This window comes from Erythrolamprus reginae, chromosome 9 (genome assembly GCF_031021105.1).
Source record: "Erythrolamprus reginae isolate rEryReg1 chromosome 9, rEryReg1.hap1, whole genome shotgun sequence".
NCBI classification, from domain to species: domain Eukaryota; kingdom Metazoa; phylum Chordata; class Lepidosauria; order Squamata; family Dipsadidae; genus Erythrolamprus; species Erythrolamprus reginae.
In genome coordinates this window covers 5,862,500-5,882,700 of record NC_091958.1, presented here as the reverse complement: position 1 = coordinate 5,882,700, position 20,201 = coordinate 5,862,500, and the positions used below count along the sequence as shown (strand labels likewise).

General features: G+C 37.1%; 1 protein-coding gene across 6 annotated transcripts in view; it reads left to right on the top strand.

Moving 5' to 3' along the window:
* Positions 1 to 240: 240 nt before the first annotated feature.
* CHD9 (chromodomain helicase DNA binding protein 9) overlaps positions 241 to 20,201 on the top strand; it is a 52,143-nt gene continuing 32,182 nt past the window's right edge. For 3 of the 6 annotated variants that reach the window (XM_070760169.1, XM_070760171.1, XM_070760168.1), the window contains exons 1-7: positions 3,377 to 4,949; positions 14,703 to 15,037; positions 18,236 to 18,347; positions 18,494 to 18,640; positions 19,268 to 19,333; positions 19,433 to 19,488; positions 19,975 to 20,092. In XM_070760169.1, coding sequence (XP_070616270.1) covers positions 3,537 to 4,949; positions 14,703 to 15,037; positions 18,236 to 18,347; positions 18,494 to 18,640; positions 19,268 to 19,333; positions 19,433 to 19,488; positions 19,975 to 20,092 — 2,247 coding nt within the window. In that variant the 5' untranslated portion in view covers positions 3,377 to 3,536. Of the gene's footprint in view, positions 340 to 1,774; positions 1,863 to 3,376; positions 4,950 to 11,934; positions 12,066 to 14,702; positions 15,038 to 18,235; positions 18,348 to 18,493; positions 18,641 to 19,267; positions 19,334 to 19,432; positions 19,489 to 19,974; positions 20,093 to 20,201 lie in introns of those variants that run through there. The other 3 variants (XM_070760173.1, XM_070760172.1, XM_070760170.1) reach the window with 2 other exon arrangements.

The window sequence follows — 20,201 nt, the reverse complement described above, 5'->3', positions numbered from 1 at the left end:
TACTATAGCACTATTACTGATATAGTAGAAACTTTACTGATTTAGTCATTTGATCATACCAAGAGTATAAAATTATGGCAAGTTAATGCAAACACAACAATAGAACATTTACTTACAGTATTCACATATTGCAGATTCCATAAGGATTCCTTGGTTTATCGGTGTCATTTAACTCTTGTAAAGCTGGTTCTGTGGCACTTCTGCCATACTAATGCTTTGTTGTTTTCCTCATCATCTCAGCTCTGCTGTCCCAGTACGTCTGCTAGAAGAAAGATTTTTTCAATCAACACCGGTGTGTCAGTGTAACCTGAGAAAGGGAATCAGTTTGTGCACCAAATGGTAAGAGGGTGATTTTTTTGGTCACCAAATGAAATAGGTTTGCTCTTTGTCATCAAGCAGTTAGCCAAATACTGCCTCCTCAGAGGGACACAGCTTATAGGGATTAGTAAAATGTTTATCAATGTTCACCTTTGACAAAGAAAGCACTGTACACTTGATATATCTCAAACCCTGGTACACAAATTCTATTTGTGAGCCCCCCCCATCTGTAAAACTTAGTTTTGATAGAGACCTTATTCTGGGACAATTCTGAGAACTGTCTCTGAGGGCAAACAAATCCCTTGCTCCACCAAAACAGATTTATCTCCCGAGTATATTTATTAAGATCCAGATAATCTATTAGTTATCTGATTAATAGGTTATTTCATTCCCTGTCAAAATATTAATAAGGTTCATTTAGCTTAAGATCAAAGCATGATGTGCTATTGGCTCTCATAAAATGGGAGCAGTGTAGGTTTTTCTAAAGTTCCTTCTCCATAATTCTTGTAGACCCCGAGAATCTGCTCTTGGGGGGCTAGGAACATGATTTAGAACAGCAGAAGTGTGAAGCAAGGGAGTAAAAACCCATAGAATTTTAGGTGGAAGTTACCTTCAGGAGCCCAAACCACTTTCTGATTTAAGCTGTAGGGTGCCCAATTAAGTCATGAAACGTTTTGCTGGCAAAGTGTAATGTTTCTCAAGCTGAGCCACTTTAAGTTGCGTGGACATCAACTCCCAGAATGCCCCAGCCATCCAAGCTAGTTGAGGCATTCTGGGAGTTCAACTGGTTGCATCTTAAAGTGTCTCAGCTTGATAAACAATGATCTAGTGGATACACCTTGGATAGATATCAGTACTGCCTGTGCTATTGCGTAGAGATTCCTTCCCATTTCACCCAGTTTCAAAACTGGCTTGTAGTATTAGGTCATACGGAATTTAGCATTAATCAATGGATGCTTCTTGACCAGAATTTACACACTATAGTAGCTCCAAAGCCTGGCCTTAAAGCTAGAGCGAGTGTTTAATCAACTCTCTAATGGGAGCTCTAAATCTCCAAAACATTCTTATCTTGATGTTTCTGTGTTAAAAGTTAAATTGTGTCTTAAATCGTTTATTGGGCCATGGTGTTAGATAGTTTTGCTGGAAGCAATGCTTGCTTTGTTTAATTAAAATGTGCTTTAATTAAGAACTACTTAAAATTGGTAATACTGGGACATGCGCGCTTAATGAGATTAAAGTAATAGCTTTTCCACCAGTGCTATATGATAAAACATGATACTAGAACTGATGTTTCCGAATTGTTTATATTTGCAGAGCTGTGCAGTGCCTCAATGCCTTGCTCTCATATCCAGCTTTTGTATTTTCAACCTAACATTTTTCATACCGGCAAATTTGCAGCACTCCAAGAAGATATTATACTAGAACTGAATGTTTAAAATTATTATTTATCTTTCAGATCTGCAATGCTACCCAATTACATCAGGGACCAAATATTTCCCAGGACTAAGTAAAACTTTTAAACAAAATGTGCTATGTATTAATGGGTAAGGATTTTTTTTTCTTATTTTCTATTAAACTCATGATTAAATTCTTCATTTATTATAGTTTCAAGACATGTTTGAAACTAGGCAATGTTATAGTTTATGTAACTTTTGCATTTATAAATATGTATTTGAGGAAAGTTGCTGGCATGACCAGAAGGGATGAAATTAAAATAATGAGACCATAAGAGAAAGAATTTGCAATAGAACCAGTCTTAAAATACCTACAAAAACAGCAAATAAAGTGGTTTGCACTCCTGGAGAGGAGGATGCGGGATTCCATACAGTAGGAGGCATATATAAAAAAGGAGAAGGTCCAAGAACACAAGGCAAACCCAGAAGACAGAGAGACAATATCAAAGACACATTGCAACAACATCAAATAACAATGGTTGAGGCCATCAGAAGAGTAAGAACCCAAAACATTGTATCACTCTTGATAAAAGAGAAACTAAAGAAAAACATAAATGCATATATTCATACATAAAAATATATTTAGCAACATACCAGTAAGAAGATATCAGAAAGTGTTTACGGAATTTCAATTACAGTGTTAATATGTTTTACTCTGAATGAATTCATATAACACACAAAGCCAAAATCAAATAACTATTACGGCTTAGTATTGTGTATGAGCTTACTCCCCTTAAACTGAACATATATATATATTAGTGAATGTATTTCAGTAAAATATAACATCACTGTGGAAAAGAAAGAACGGGGCAAAGTATTGAAATCAAGCATGATAAGTAAAGTTAAAGCAATATGTTATTCAGTTGAATATATTCCTTCAACCACACTGACATTTATTTTCCATGTCCCTAAGGAATATATCTTATCCCATGTGCGGCTACATTTTTGGAGAATTTCGGGGGAATTTAACTGAGCTTGCGTACTTAACTTTGATACCAATAAAAAGACATAAGCCTGAAGGTTCACAATTGCTTTGCCAAACAAACAAACAAAAACGTTTTGTGGAACCAGGCATTTTGGATTATGTTCACTTGTATAAAACTTGCATGCTGTCCAACTCTCAACAATTTTGGGCAGCTCACAACATAATTTAGTACAAAAAGCTATTAGTATACATTGTTTGGGAAATGTATCAAAACCTGTCTAAAACAAATTTAAGTAATGGGTTTAAAATATGTTTATTGCATAAGGTCCTTTTTGTATTTAAATGTCACCTAACAGATACAATGATTCAATTCCTTTCACCCATTTCCTCCCATGTTGACTGCATGACTGTAACTTGTTGCTTATATCCTAAGATTTTTATTAATATTGCTTCTTCATTGCTTATTTGACCCCTATGACAATCATTAAGTGTTGTACCACATGATTCTTGACAAATGTATATTTTATTTTATGTACGCTGAGAGCATATGCAGCAAGACAAATTCCTTGTGTGTCCAATCACACTTGGCCAATAAAAAAAATTCTATTCTAAATACACAGTAACTGAATGATATTTCAAACTGTTTAACTGCTTTCTCCATCCCCTCCTTCTTACCTAGGAATTTTAAAACACTTCAAAATCCTATTTCTACAAAAATACTGGTGGATGTCAACATGGCTTAGATGAAGTGCTTCCCACTGAAAAAAGTATTTTGTGTGCTGCCGTGAGACTTGCTAACTCCATTTGTGGTAGTGGCAAAACAGCACAACTGTATCAAAATGACCGATCCTATGATGGACTTTTTTGATGATGCCAATCTTTTCAGCGATACCTTGGAAGGCTTATCAGATGATGCCTTTGTGCAAACGGGGCCTGTTTCTCTGGTTGATGAGTTGAACTTGGGCGCGGAGTTTGAGCCGTTGCAGATCGATTCTTTAAACCACGTGCAGGAGGCACCGACTCAGCAGAAGCTGAACGACTACGAACATCTCAACCAGTACGACTCTCTGAAGCTTCAGGTCAGCCAGTCCTTCAGCAGCCCGGTCGAAAGCGTTTTATCCCCGCATTCCGACTTCAGTTGCTCTCCTGTCCATCCGCAAACTCAGACCAATGGGTTGTTTCCTGACGATGTAGCAGGCGGGAGCCCGATGTGGGGCCACCAAACCTCGAGCAGCGTTTCTAACCAGAACGGATCTCCATTCCATCAGGGGCCCACGCCGTCTATGCAGCAAAACAAAAGCTTTGTAGCACACCACAGTTTTGCCTTATTTCAGGCCAGCGAACAGCATCATCCGTGCGCCTCGTTGCAGTTGCCGCCAAGCGTGAACGCAGGGGAGAGTACTCGGAATCCGCCTGACGGTTTCATGGAGGTGAACGCGTCTGTTTCACATAGAACTAACATTCCCCATCCCTCCCAAGCTGTTGACGTATCCAAATCGCAACAGTCTATCTCCATGCCCTCTTTTTCCCAGAGTAGGAATAACTCTCCCCACTTTTGCGGCAATCAAGAAGGAAGCTACGACGGGGCCTCTCCTGCGATCACGCCGTGCTCCATCAACACCCAGTTCTCGCCCTCTTTCCCCTACAATAGCAACCAGATCTCTCCTTCCAGCCTTCTTCAATCTTCCACAACTCTTTCTGTCGGCCAGCAATCTCACCCTCTGCCTGACTTTTCGGGGAGCGACGCCTTCGCGACCCGAAGAGGGACCAAACAAGAAGATTCGGACAGCCTCCTCAATTCAAGTACATCACTGACTTCGAATAATTTCCACGTGTTGCATTCAGCACAACCTCAGGGCACCTTCAGTAGTTCAAAGCTCTCTGCGGTGAACATGAATTTTTCTACTCCTCCTGGTTCAGGTCCTCAGCTAAGCCACTTCAGTGACCCCATAGAGGGCAATGGTTTTTCATCTTTGGACGAGAATTTGCTCCGCCAGGTGGAGTCTCAAAGTGCATCGTTTACAGAACTCGACCCAGAAGCCCTTCTCCAGGAAGATCTCCTCCCCCAGTTTGATGAAACTGCCTTTGTTCAGGATGCCCCAAGTAATGATTTAGAACATCAGCTGGAGCAGCGGCTTGTCCCACAAGCCAACCTCCTTCAGACTCAGTCCCAAAACTGCAACCATTCGTGGTATCCTCCTGGTTCTCATCTCCATCAGCCAGAGCAGAAGGACATCAGTGCTGAAGCCCTGGTAAGTAACAGTACTGTTGTGGAATGGTTATCACAAAGGTATTTTTTTCAAAGGCAACTTCCATTGTGGTCCTCCAAGACGTTTCAGTTCTCATCCAAGAAGCTTCTTCAGTTCTGATTGAAGGACCCTAGCGTCGGTGATGTGGCTGAGCTGAAAGTTGGAACTGAAGAAGCTTCTCAGATAAGGAGCGAAACTTCTTCAAAGGCAATAAAGAAAGTCCAGGTGCTCTTTGAAAAAAGCACCTTTGGGACTGTTGTAAGGCAGTATTATGCTATGAAATAAAGTTTATTCTTTACTGTGCTATTGGCCAACACTAACAGGCAAGAGCAGAACTAATTAGTATCTGTCTTGAAAGATATTTATGCCTTATGAGATTCGTGAAATGAAGTTATAATTATCTGTGGTGGGGTAAATATCAAACAGCATAAGAAATTAAAATGAATGTCCATTTCAGAAACTGCAGTTTTCTGCTATGTTTTGCAAAAGACACCGAAACACACATTTTAAAATTTGTTCTAAATTTGTGGTTTGACATTGTAATTACTATTTGTACTTTCAGTCTTGCCAAGTGTTGAACTTTGTAATGTAAAATGGAAGAAATAAAACAACAAATTGATATAATCAAATTCATTAAAAAAAATTTAGATGCCTCCCAAGCAAATCTCTTTAAAAATATTTTTGTTCAGGTATAAGCTTTTTTGGATCTTGTGCGTACAGTTTTTTAACCATAATATCACCTAACACATAAACAGGCTGTACATGTGGATGAATTGACTATAATGTTACCCTTCCAGTGTTCCAGTTCACCTTGGAATTTTTAGCCTACTTTTTGTTGATTTTCAGTCAGTTACCAGTGCAATTTAATAAAATAAATAAATACTTTAGTATTGATAGTTAATTTTTATACAGAATATAATTCTGGGTAGCACAGTACTATACAGATGGAATATTGAATGCACATTTTTACTTTGAAATATGTCACAGGATATCTTGAGGACATGACTTGGAAGTCTTGTCCTAGACTAGAGGCAATACTTTGTCGCTAAAAATCAGGGATATGGTTTTTTTAGAAGTATTAAATTATATAGGTAGTACATGTGGATGAATTGACTATAATGTTACCCTTCCAGTGTTCCAGTTGACCTTGGAATTTTTAGCCTTCTTTTTGTTGATTTTCAGTCAGTTACCAGTGCAATTTAATAAAATAAATAAATATGTTAGTATTGATAGTTAATTTTTATACAGAATATAATTCTGGATAGCACAGTACTATACAGATGGAATATTGTATGCACATTTTTACTTTGAAATATGTCACAGGATATCTTGAGGACATGACTTGGAAGTCTTGTCCTAGACTAGAGGCAATACTTCGTTGCTAAAAATCAGGGATATGGTTTTTTTTTAGAAGTATTAAATTATATAGCTTCTCTCTTCAAATTACAAGTTTTCTAATTATTTAATCACTGTTGAGAAGGCATGAGCATCTGTATTGATTTCCTCTGAATATCAGATACATAGAACTAGTCAGTGTATTTGTTTTAATGCATGCACTTTTTAAAAACTTTAATAAAATATTAAGCAAATAATTTCTCTAGATAAAAATCTAGATTCCTCTAGATTTTATCTATCATATAGATAAAATCATATATGAATTTGGTAGGAATATATACATATATATCAAAAGTAGGATGTATAAGATGGCCTATAAATCACGATATATAGGATCCAGACTAGACTAAACTTAGAGTAGGAATATTGAAATTAATGGACTTAAGTTATCCATTAGTGATTTAACTCTCTGTATGTTAAGAGTTGCAAAATGTGTATTATTTTTTTAAGTACCAGCTTGTTATTGTGAAGACATATAGAAACATAGAAGTCTGACGGCAGAAAAAGACTTCATGGTCCATCTAGTCTGCCCTTATACTATTTTCTGTATTTTATCCTAGGATGGATATATGTTTATCCCAGGCATGTTTAAATTCAGTTACTGTGGATTTATCTACCATGTCTGCTGGAAGTTTGTTCCAAGGATCTCCTACTCTTTCAGTAAAATAATATTTTCTCATGTTGCTTTTGATCTTTCCCCCAACTAACTTCAGATTGTGTCCCCTTGTTCTTGTGTTCACTTTCCTATTAAAAACACTTCCCTCCTGGACCTTATTTAACCCTTTAACATATTTTAAATGTTTCGATCGTGTCCCCCCTTTTCCTTCTGTCCTCCAGACTATACAGATTGAGTTCATGAAGTCTTTCCTGATACGTTTTATGCTTAATAGAGAAAGATCTAGGCTACCAAAGGAAGAGATAAATAATTTGCATAATATTACTTCACTCAAAAGTGAACAGATGCCCGTTTCCAAGCTCTCTTGATCTGTACAAGTTAGCCATTGCAGTATAAAGCCCTACAGGGCAACGGGCCAGAACGAATACCTACCGGACTGCCTTCTGCCACACGAATCCCAGTGACCAGTCAGGTCCCACAGAGGTGGCCTTCTCCAGGTCCCGTCAACTAGAAAATGTCAGTTGGCGGGTCCTAGGGGAAGAGCCTTCTCTGTGGCAGCCCCGACTCTCTGGAATCAACTCCCCCTGGAGATTTGTATATTTAATTAATTGGATATAAAATGTCATACATTGTTTTATTATATGTTGTAAGCCGCCCCGAGTCCTTGGAGAGGGGCAGCATAAAAGCCCAATAAATAAATAAATGCATTGCAAAAAATATGGATTTATATGAATATATTACTTTTAGAATCCTCAAGGCAGTGATTCTCTCTGTCGCCAGTTATACATTAGGAGAAAGTTTCCTTGTCCTGAACTGGCAGCCAGAATTGAAATATGAGCCTGGCTATTACTTGTCCTGCGTTGCAGAAGCTGCTTTGCACTGCCAGGAAACTCAGTAACTGAAAGCAGAGTCATTAACAGTAGTTTTCATGCTCTTGGCGTCCTCTGTTCCTCCTTAAAGCAAAGTATAAACAGGAAGTGGATTCCAGGAAGCAGTGGGAAAAGGGAGCGTAATAAGTTGGAATTCGTGGTTCACGGCAGTCTATCTAAAGAGTAATATGCTGGGGGATCAAAGTCAGGCTAAGCCCAAGTCGCCTCTGAATTGAGCTTTAACATGATTCTGAAACAGAGATACAGTGATATAAAAAGCACCTTTTATATAGTGATTGTAAAAACATACATAAGATGTGTGAACTCCAAGGTATCCCATCCAACATGATAATTACAATGAATTCTATTATTTGAAGTCCACTTTCCTAAAAAATGCCCAGGAAGTGATGAGAGCAATCTCCAACAAACTCTTCGATTCTTTCTTTTTCACCTGTTTCCTTTTTTCTTTTGTTTCTCTAAAGTGAAATATTACTAATTTTCATCAAACATGGTCTTGAACTACAACAGAATTTTGAATTGTACTGAATGTTAAATTATGATTATATTGAAACAAGTCAGCTGTAGAAACTATAGTATGAAATTGGCAAGTCTGAAACCATCCTTAAAATTGAACATAGTTTGCCATATATAGAAGGAGAAGAGAAAGGAGAGTATGTGAGTCTCATATTTATTGTAGTATATTTCCGTAATAACATTGCATGAGGCCCACAAATTCAGTCATTTGTCCCTTACTTAATGAAGTAGTATGCCGTCTGTTGAAATCTTTGTTTGTTAAAGCTCCCGCTAAATTAAATTTGACTGAGGTATATAAAGTCTATATATTGCACTATGGTTTAATCTGCACATGACATTTCTTTCAAAATTAGTTCATGAGAATCAATAGGCCAGAACAGACAACCCCCTTGAGACTGTATGCCCATTATGGTTTCAGCTGAAATAAGCATCAGATATGACCGTCTATTTCTGATTCCCCTTTTTTCTGAATTTGTTTTTTCTCTTTTATCCCTTGAACCTGTCTTCTACCGCAATCCTGAAACAATTACTTGAAATCAAGTACTATTAAATTCATTAAACTTTTGCTTGAAAATATACTTAAGAATTCTCAGAATCTGAGTGCATTTCATAATTCTCTAGAAGTATTTAATAAACAATGAACAGAAGTATCGTATTTTACAAAAGAATGAATTTGTTAAGATTGTTGTACTTTTTAAAATTCAACATCCACGATTGGGAATTTGAAAAGTTTATTTTTTATATATTTCTGTGTAATGTGATCAATTCATCAGCCTTATTCTTTGTCACTGGAACCATTTAAGGAAAATATGTTAACTTCAATAGTTCCACTGGTTTCATAAATAGCGTGTGTAACTCTTTAAATACTGTTTACAGAATTCCTTCGGGCTTTGTGATCTTCTCTTTTTGTAGTATGATCTTGAAATTTATTTTCCACTCTTTTCATCTTTGAGATTTTATATTTAAACGCAACTATAAGTATTGAGATCTAAAAGAAATATTGCTTCAAAGTCGACAATACCATGGTTTGTGGAAGATTTCCGGGAGTATAAGCAAGATTATGATTGCCTTCATTCTTTGGGCTAAACAAGAAAGTACAGATGTTTTTCAGAAATGTTATATGATCTTTGTCCACAGTATTCCAATGGTATAAATCCGAGTGATTTACTATTATCTAAATTGAAATCTCTGGCTTGTGCTTATTCCAGCAAGTTGGAATCCGAACTGTGGTTTCTTCATTGGTTTTGATTTTGTGGTAGTTAGGATGTAACAAATTATTCTAACTTAACCTGCCCTGCAGTTTCCTTGATTTGTTTATAGATGAACGAGGGTCATTTATTCACTGTACGTCAAAATTGTTAAATTCTAGGTTAGAGTTATATATAAATAAAACTTTAGTAGCAAATACTGTAACTTTTAGATGCTAATGATTAATAGAATAGAATATAATTCTTTATTGGCCAAGTGTGATTGAACATACAAGGAATTTGTCTTAATGCATATGCTCTTAGTGTACGTTCATCAAGAATCATAGGGTACAACACTTCATGATAATCTGGGTACAAATAAGCAATCAAATCATATTAGGAACCAATCAATATAAATTGTAAGGATACAAGCAAGAAAGTTACAGTCATATGGTCATTAGTGGGAGGAGATTGGTGATGGGAACTATGAGAAGATTAATAGTAGTGCCGACTTAGTAATTAGTTTGACAGTGTTGAATGAATTATTTGTTTAGCAGAGTGATGGCGTTTGGGGAAAAACTGTTCTTGTGTGTAGTTGTTCTGGTGTGCAGTGCTCTATAGTGTTGTTTTGAGGATAGGAGTTGAAGCAGTTTGTATCCAGGATGTGAAGGGTCTGTAAATATTTTCATGCCCTTCTTTTTGACTTGTGCAGTATACAGGTCCTCAATGGAAGGCAGGTTAGTAGCAATTGTTTTTGCTGCAGTTCTGATTATCCTCTGATATCTGAGTTATCAGATGTCTTAATTCAGTTCCATACTAGTAAGACGTAATCAATATTGATCAACCCAAAAATGATTTTTAAAACCTTTTGCTTTTAATATTTAAATAAACCCGTGGCTTCAGTCTCTTTTCCTGCTATGATCATTATAAATATTTTATTTCCTTTCTTGACAAAAATGTGAGGATGATATTTTAGGAAATATTCTCAACTACCATATTTTTCAGAGTATAAGATGCACCAGAATATAAGACGTACCTTAGTTTTGGGGGAAGAAAATAGGGAAAAGAATCTGCTTACTAGATATTCTTCTGGCTAGCGTCCTTAGTCTGGTCAGCTTATCCCCTTATTAAGGGCTTAAAAAATTATTCTGAGAGTAATAATGAAAGAGCTTGCAAGCCAGTAAGAGCTGGGAACATCGTTAGCATCTGGAAAGAAACAGTCTGAGCAAATAGAGCGATGAAAAAAACCCTGCAAAGAGGGCTTGGAAAACATTCTTCTTTGCGGAGAGCAACAATGAAAGAACTTGCAAGTGGGTAAGAATTGGGAACATTGTTAGCACCTGGTTAAGGCTGGAAAGAAACATTCAAAGCAAGGAAAACAATGAAAAAACCCCCTACAAAGCCAGGGTTTGGAAAACATTTCTTGCAGAGAGTAACAATGAAAGAGCTTGCAAGTGGAAAGAAATTTACTCAGCAAGTTAGAGTAATTAAAAAAAAACCCTGCAAAGACTTAGGGCTTGGAAAACATTCTTCGCAGAGAGAAACAATGAAAGAGCCTGCAAGGTAAGAGTTGGTAAGATCGTTAGCAGCTAGTTCTGGCTGGAAAAAATAGCTACATTCAGAATATAAGACAACTCTAATTATCAGCCTCTTTTAGGGAGGAAAAAGGTGTGTCTTATACATCAAAAAATACGGTACCCAATTTGCCTCTAAATATCACAGAATGAAAAGAAGATAGAAGATTAATTCTGGATTAGACAAGGTGTAAGAAACTGAGTTTAAACATCAGTTCAAAATAATATTGTAATAAACTCTTGTTGAAAGCATCAAGTTAAAATCTGATACTAGAATATTGTGCACTAATAGTTACAAAAATAACTCATCTGGCAAAACAAGGATTCCACCAAAACAGTTATTTGTTAAGTTTTAAACACTCCTTATATACATCACCCATAAAAGTAGATATTATTCCAGCTCCTGTAGAAGGTGGACGCATGAAGAGTTAACTCTACTGCCACATGTAGGGAAGAACAGTCCGTGGAGGGTTAAATTGCAGAGTCTAATGGAATAATAACTGGTAGCACCATCTGCTGGCCTACTTCCGCAGAAGGAGTCAGTATTTTTTAACGACATCTCTAATATTCTCGCCGCCGATGCATTTTGATGCTTTGTGCATTCGTTTCTTTGGGTGTTTTGTGGGAAGGTAAGCTCTCTGCTCGGGAGAGCTATTTTGGAGAGCCTGCCGCCCCAGGATGGCCGAGGGTGTACTTGTCCAGCAGAGGAAGGAGACTTAATGCCAGTCCAGAGGGGGGAGAAAAAAAAATGTTGATAGATCACAATGTGTGTTTGCGGAAGGCTGTGTCTGCCTTGGCTCTCGGCTGGCTTAAATAGGCCATTCAGCAATCTCCTTTCAATGCCGTTCCCTTGAACGCAACCTACCTTCTCGGGTGGTGGAAAACCCGAGGGCAACCTTTGTCTCATGCCAAAAATGTCTTCAGCGAAGAGGCCAAGAGGAAGGGTAAGTGAAAGCTTGAATGAGTGGGAGGAGGAGGGGTTCTTTGGGCTAAAAGGCTAATGGGATTGAATAACCTTCCTTATTACTGGCTGCCGCTGCTACGGGAGTCGTGCCTGTATCGCCATCTTGAGCTTGTTGCTGTTTTTCCCCCGAATCTGGGTGATTTTTGTTGTAGCTTGCTGGCCTTGAGATGGCATTTTGTTGAGCTGTCCTTAGCCCCGCTTTCTCCCTGGTGCCGCAGCACTGTGGGTTAGCGCTTGGATGAGATAGGGGGGAAAAATATGTATCCAGGGAAGGAAACTGGAATTGTCCTGAAAATGCACTTGGAAATTCCTGATTTCCCCCTTTGCTGTAGTGAGAGGCACATTTATGGGTGAGAACATAACATAATTATTATCTCTTTATTTGTCTCTCTTTCTCTCCTCCTTTTTTTCCCCTTTCCCTCCCCCTCCCCCCCTGTTTGGATAGGAAATTCTTTCCATTCTTTGCATTGTGCTTTTTTAAAAAAAACTGTCTTCCATGCAGTCTCAGAAAAGCTAATTGTTTATGCTGCAATCAGGCATTTCAATCTGGGTACATTTAGAAACAACGGTCAAACAAAAGGGACTGTTGAACTGCTTCCTGTGAATCAGCTATACATGAAATTTTAAACAAAGGATATTTTCATAACTTATTGATTGGGATCATCTAAGTGTAAAAGGGGTAGCCTTGCAGTGAAAGTCTGTTTGAGCTAAATGCTTTGTGTCTGAATGTAAAAAAAATGCTTTACATACAGATTATGTTATGACGTTAACTTGTGTGTTATGTAAGTGTGTGATTTTTTTTTTCCTTGATGCTTCATCGGTACATCGTTTGACATCTTTAACTTCACTCAGTGGCTAGAGCAGTGGATAATGTAGTAGTAGTGACCCTTTCCCCTGAGTTCTTTTTACTACCATATTCTGCTTGTCCAGAGAGGAAAAAGTGCTGTTAATTCATAATTCCATTTAAAAACGCAAGGATAACTAAGAATAACTAAGAAGCAATTGTTCAAAAAATACATTTAAAAATGCGACCTTTGTATTTTTGTAAGCACAACAAAGAAAACACGAGTGGGCCTGCAAGAGGCAAATTTGTGACTCAGGTGAAATAGAGCAGAAAAGAAGGAAGCAAAAATTAAAATGGAGAATATGGATAAATGCAGTTGCAGCAGGAATGCTACACTGGCCCACCCACAATTGTGATTGAAGACTGGAAACTAGACCCTTGTCTAGAAGGCTGCTGATCTTCTGTTGTGCTCTGAACGTGTGCACGCTCACTAATCCCCCAGACTCTGAAGGTTTCAAGCCCTGCACATTTTATGCAACAGAATTTTCAGATTCCAAAGTCAAAAATTGTAAAATCCAAAATATATTGGAGCTTCACTGTTTTGATCTAACAATTTGCAACTCTGCTACTTTGTATATTTAAGTATAAGTACCATTTTCAATGGAGGAAAAATACTTAAAAACATTATCTGCCTTTAACATGTTGATGCTTGTTTTTTGTTTTTACTGCACAAAATACATAGGGCCTCACATGAAGTCATTTTTCTTGCAGCTGAAGTTAGATAATCTCCCCCCCCCCAAATGTTGCAGAGAAGTCAGAGTATTGGATTTTTTTTTCTCATCAGGAATATGATTTATACCAATCCTGTTTTTATGATTTTTTGATCTATAGTTATATGATCAATTAAAAATGATTTTTAGCAAACTTGTGATATGATTCAAACACTTTTTATTGAATCTGCGTATAAATATCAGATGTAGATCTAGATTAACAAAATATCATTCCACTGCTGAAAATCCTACGTTCTTTTAAAAGGCCTTTCTGCTATAGAGGTTTTTCCTCTTAATGCAGTGAACAAGAGAGGGAGGGAGTTTTAAAAAGAGCCGCCAGAAAAGGGATGAGATATTCCTAACCATCCCTTCCTTTCTTGGCTGATTCAGGTGTGGAGGTGTCAAACTTTGGAGGTATCAAGCAATCCACTGCTTTTCCTCATCTCCATGTATTGCAAATGGCTTTGTTGAACTGCGCTTCTAAATTTGCAAACAAGCAAGTCCCTTAGAAACATGCATTCTGCATAAACGCACCTAGAATTGTTGACTCAGTGCTGGAATCACTCACAGGTAGCCCTCGACTTACAACAGTTCATTTAGTGACTTTTCAAAGTTATAGTGCCACTGAAAAAAAAAGTGACTCGCTGCTGTTTTTCACACTTACGACCTTGGTAGCATCCCCATGATCCTGGGATCAAAATTCAGATCCTTGGCAACTGACTCATACTCACGACCATTGCTGTGTCCCAAGGTGACATGATCCCCTTTTGCAACCTTTTGACAGTCAGCGTCAATGAGAGATGCGAGATTCACTTAACAACCGGGTTACTAACTTAAAATCTGCATTGATTCACTCAACAACTGTGGCGTGAAAGGTCACAAAACGGGGCAAAACTCACTTAAGAACAGAAATGTTAGGCTCAGTTGTGGTCTACCTGTATTTGGGAGCAACTCCTGTTGACCATTCCTTCAAGGTCCACATATATAGCTTGGCCTGAGGTTTTGACTGCATCCGTAGCTCTACCTAAGACGAGTAACCTATTTCTTCATTTTTTCCTTGCAGCCCCCCTCTGCCAAGAAAGCAGATGGTCCCGGGGTGTACACTAAGCTGCAGAATACCCAGGTGAAATCAATGCTGGAGAAGAAACAGAAGAAAAAAGTGGAATCCGAAAGCAAGCAGGAGAAAGCCAACCGCATCATATCCGAGGCCATAGCCAAAGCGAAAGAGAGAGGGGAGAGAAATATCCCAAGAGTCATGAGTCCAGAAAACTTCCCCAGTGTTTCGGCGGAGGGGAGGGAAGACAAAAAGGGGCGAAAAGCTAAATCCAAACCAAAAGACAAAGAAAGCAGGAAGCCCAAAACTGGCTCTTCCAAAACTAAAGAGAGGGCAAAAATTGGGTAAGTTGGCTCACGTTTTCCTTTATGCCCTTATCAGTGTATTTTGGGTTTCAGTAAGACTTTAATTCAGGCGGTTGCGATGGTGAGGATGTGGATGATACAACCAAGATAATGTTGAAGATTTGAAATAACAGTGAAAAATTATGTCAGCGTGTTAAAAAGTAGATAAATTCTACAAACGTTATGTTGACTAAGCCTGTAGCCCAGTTTTGAATTATTCAGTCACTGGTAATTGCAGAAGGATATAAACCTAGTAGTAAATAAATGTTTTCTATGGTGACACACACGCACACACACACACATGTATATAGGTATGTAAGTATGTATATGCATATGCATATACAGTATGTATTATATTTAGTTTGGTACATTCCTCAATCTAATAAGAGAGAGAGTGAGTTTGTCAATTAATTAATTATTAAATTTTAAATTTTAAAAGCCCAGCTTATGTGATTTTTGGAGTACTGTATTTTAATGGGTTCATATGGCACATTATTCCTGAAACTAATATAGTATGCATATATGTATTATATATTTAGTTTGCTACATTCCTCAATCTAATAAGAGAGAGAGAGTTTGTCAATTAATTAATTATTAAATTTTAAAAGCCCAGCTTATGTGATTTTTGGGGGGTATTTTAATGGGTTCATATGGCACATTATTCTGAAACTAATATAGTATATGTTACACTCGCATCCCCCCCCACACACCATCAATTTTATCCAAAAACAGTCAGGTTACAGAGGTAAACTGAAATGATTGATGCAAAATCACCCAGTGAGCTCCATGGACTAAAAGTGGACTTGAACCAAGCTTAGTCCATTTTCGCAAGGTAGCACAAGTGGCTCTGTTTTGGGTAGGCACATCCATTGGTTGTTCAAGGCCCACAGACACGAATTTGATCTATGCAATCTTAGGTGGATTTCAGAATTATGAGTCATAAAGTTGGCAGGATGAATCATGTGCGATATGGAAGCTTGCCAGCGTGGTCTGACTGCGGCAGCTGTAGTTTGATGATTAAGGAATGCTTGTTTTATTTTTAAAAAAAGAAATGGAAGGATAAAGTATGTTTTCAGGTGTGGATTTGTCTGCTGATTTGTAAATGGGTTTCGTGAACTACCTGAAGGGCACGTTCACGTAGCCAGCTTCCAAGTAGCACAAAACCCAATTCCTAGTAGCCTCCACCTTATGGCCACTGCTGAAGTTGATTCTCTAATGTAGAGGTGGGGAACTACGGCCCTTTTACGATCTGTGAACTTCAATTCCCAGAATTCCTCAAACAGCATGCTCCGGAAGCTGAGGTTCCCATATCATAAAAGGGCCATAGTCCCCCAACCTCTGCAATAATGGAAGTAGCATTTTCCCCAGGAAAACAGAAGATTATTTGTGCAATCTGTTTACATTTTATTTAGCGTTCTGTTCTTTGACACTACGTCATTCAAAATGCCTCACTTGGTTTAAAAACATTGCCTTGATTTCTGATGTTATGAATGCTAATTATTCGTATATTTTAAATTGACAGTACGTAATCTTATCTTACATATATGTCACATGCATTTTGTTTGGTTCAACATCCAACTATGGTATATCGAGAGCATTGTTGCAAATTTAAAGTTGGAGAGATACATGATTCTTGGGCCACATGGTTTGATGACAGTATGGATGTCCACTCCCGCAGGAGATGTATATTTGAGAGTCTTTTTAAGGCATTCAAAAGTGCAGCTGAGGCTTACAATTGTTTCTATAAGATTCTGCCCTTAAATCTTTCAGGATTGTAAAGTTAGAAAATGGAATTGAGTTGTATCTTTTGTTTTTTTGCTTGTTTGTTTGGTTTTAGCTACCCTGTGTCTAGAAATCATTTATTGTTGAAAGTGGCAACATTGTTAATCTTGATGAATTGCTGTTTAACTCCAATATCATTCATTAACTCAGGCATATACGGTTATGATTTAAAACAGCATTTCTTTCTTTTAATGTAGTGCAGCTGAAATTGAGCCTGTTACATATCATGGTTTTTTAAAATTATCTTCCAGTGGCTAGCCATGTTTATGTGTGTGTGAGAGAGAGAATGTAAAAATATATACTGCTCAAAAAAATAAAAGGAACACTCAAATAACACATCCTAGATCTGAATGAATGAAATATTCTCATTGAATACTTTGTTCTGTACAAAGTTGAATGTGAAATTGTACAGCATGTGAAATTGATTGTCAATCAGTGTTGCTTCCTAAGTGGACAGTTTGATTTCACAGAAGTTTGATTTACTTGGAGTTATACTGTGTTGTTTAAGTGTTCCCTTTATTTTTTTTCCAGCAGTGTATTATATATGATATTCATTTGCTGCAATTACAGTATTAGTTGCAACAAATGAATGGCATATATTCATTTACAATATATAAAACAAGACCAAATTATGTGGGCAAAAGGGCTTTGGTTCGACAGAAAGGTCTCTTCTAAACCAGTTTTCAGTTCTACTTGGTGTGTAATTATCCAATCTATAATACGTAAATTATGCATCTAAGGACATCTCTATCCAAATTGGGGTTGGATTGTAATCACATTGTGAATATTCTAAAAATGCAATGAAAAGCAGCACTTGTCAGATTTTAAATATGGAAAATTACATGTCTCTGCAGCCCTCTGATTAAAAGCGAGATGGGATGAGATTAATATTGCTCTCTTTTCTGTAACCTTTTGAGTATAAACGTAGAAATATAATTAATGCTGTTGCATTAGAATATAATTTTCCCCTACATTTATAAAGTCATTGGTTGTTAGTAATGAAATCATTTCTATATTACTTGGTTATCTGAAACCCAAGCTGTCAACCTGACATGTTATGCTCTGCTTACTCTAGATTGTGAATAAATAATAATAATCATATACAGTGTATGTTCATTACATTTATTTTCATTTCAGTGGCTTTTACATGTAAAATATTTAGTGCTTCTAGGAGCAGACAATGATTTTCTCCTTTAATTTGTTCTCTGCAAAATAATATTCCTACTTTCAGGGATTAAACTCACTTAATTTTAATAATAGGGAATACTATTATTTTAATAATAGTAAAAAATAATAATAGTAAAATAATAGTAAAAAAAAGTAAAAAAAACCCCTTTGTATGTGACTTGATGTTTCATATTCCCATCCTGGCTTGAGTTTTGTGCACTGGTAACCATGTCTTTTGTCTCAAAACAGCAAGCTTATTATTACACTGGGTAAAAAACAGAAGAGAAAAATGGATTCCTCAGATGAAATGTCAGATGCTAAACAGACAACTCGGCCACCCTTCAAAGACGGAAGTTCACAGGTATTTTTTTAAAACGCAGTCCTTTTTTTAAATAGGTATTAATTCAGGATCAGCCTGTCTTACCCCCAACCCCTAAAAAAAAAGAGAGAGAGAAAAAAAATGATTGTAAATGATGGGTTAAGGTCATGTCCTTCTACCTATTGTAGAAGAGAAGATCAAATCGACAAGTTAAAAGGAAGAAATATGCCGAAGAAGGTGAAGGAAAGCAATCTGAGGAAGAAACCAAAGTTTCTGTAAAAATAAAAAAAAGTTCTACTCCTTTGCCAGCTGAGCAACCTTTACAATTATTTGTAGTAAGTAAAATTTCAACTGGGCAGTTTACGTCTTGTAGTTCTCCTTATATATAAGTTTGAGGGACAGGTTTGGGGGATTCTCTGCCTAGGCAACAGTGACTACATTTTGTCAAAAAATATTTATAGTGTGATACTGTAGTCAACACCTCTTGTGTTGCACTAGAGAGCCCCAGTATGATTTCAGGAACAACCTTGAGAAACAACCAGTTACATTCAGTTATTATAATCCCGCTTTGGCGAGTACTAGGTGTATGAGAACAATACATGGTACATGGTACTCTGGGTGCTCTCTCAATCCTTTTACTCAAAAGACCTTTTCTGGATTGGATACACAATGTATACACTTAGGTGTTCCACTACTGTGGGAGTTCACTATTGTAAGAATATTCTTGTATTGTCAAAACAAAATATTTGAGCATCTGCCTCGTTCACTGAAAGGAAGAGTATAAATAGAACTTTGTGTCAAGGATTTTATTTGCCACATTTATTGAATAATCAGGTGGAAACTGAGTCAGTCCTAATACACACTCACAAGGTTTAATTGCTTAAGAAATTCCTTCTCCTCTTATCCCCAATGGGGATAATTCCTGTATGATTAAAATGTGGTTCATATTTTCATCTAAACAGGAGAATCCAAGTGAAGAAGATGCAGCAATTGTAGATAAAATTTTATCTTCCAGAGTTGTAAAAAAAGTGAGTAAAATTATGGAGGTATTTATGCGTTTTTAAATTCAGAATGAAAATAAAATTTATAAATGCATATTAAACAGGATATATGATGTACATTTTCAGATTCCTGGGACCGTGTCAGTAGAAGCAGAAGAATTTTTTGTTAAATACAAAAACTAGTAAGTATTGTAATTAAATTGCTAGTGTTTATCCAAATTAAGAGCATACCTTTGTACTTCAGTTTGTAAACTTTTTTTTTTTAAAAAAGTTAGGCAACCATAGAACAGAATTGTCCTTGGTTCTGAAATTCCTTTGACCATGTAAAAGTGTCTCAATATCACACTAGCAATCAGCAAGTAGAAGGAGAACATTTTATTCCTGCCTGTGAGTCAGATCCATAGTTTGGAATTTCCTATCCGGTGCATGTTGTAATAGAGGACTAATTCTAAAATAAGAGTGAGCTATTTTATGTTTGCTATTTGACTTCACTCCAGAGTTCAACAAGAAGGAAACAAATGCTCCAAATAAAAATCTCTAGAACGTAATTCTAGCAAAAAAACCCCGAATTTCACTTTTTGTTGCACAAGTTGTCTTCATGTCGTAAAAGCTTGCATAAAAACCAGTGCTGGCAATAATAAAGTTTCCACGCCCTTTTGTAATGCTAGCTCCTACCTCCACTGTGAATGGGCCACAGAGCAGCAGCTTTTAAAGGACAAAAGAATCCAGCAGAAAATCAAACGTTTCAAGCTGAGGCAAGCACAGAGGGCCCATTTTTTTGCAGATGTGAGTATCTATTAAATCCCACCCAAAAATCTTGCTAAACCAATGAATGTACTGATTGCTAGGGCTTTGTATGATTTGCTCTTTGCCATATTGTAGCAGCAGGCCCCAA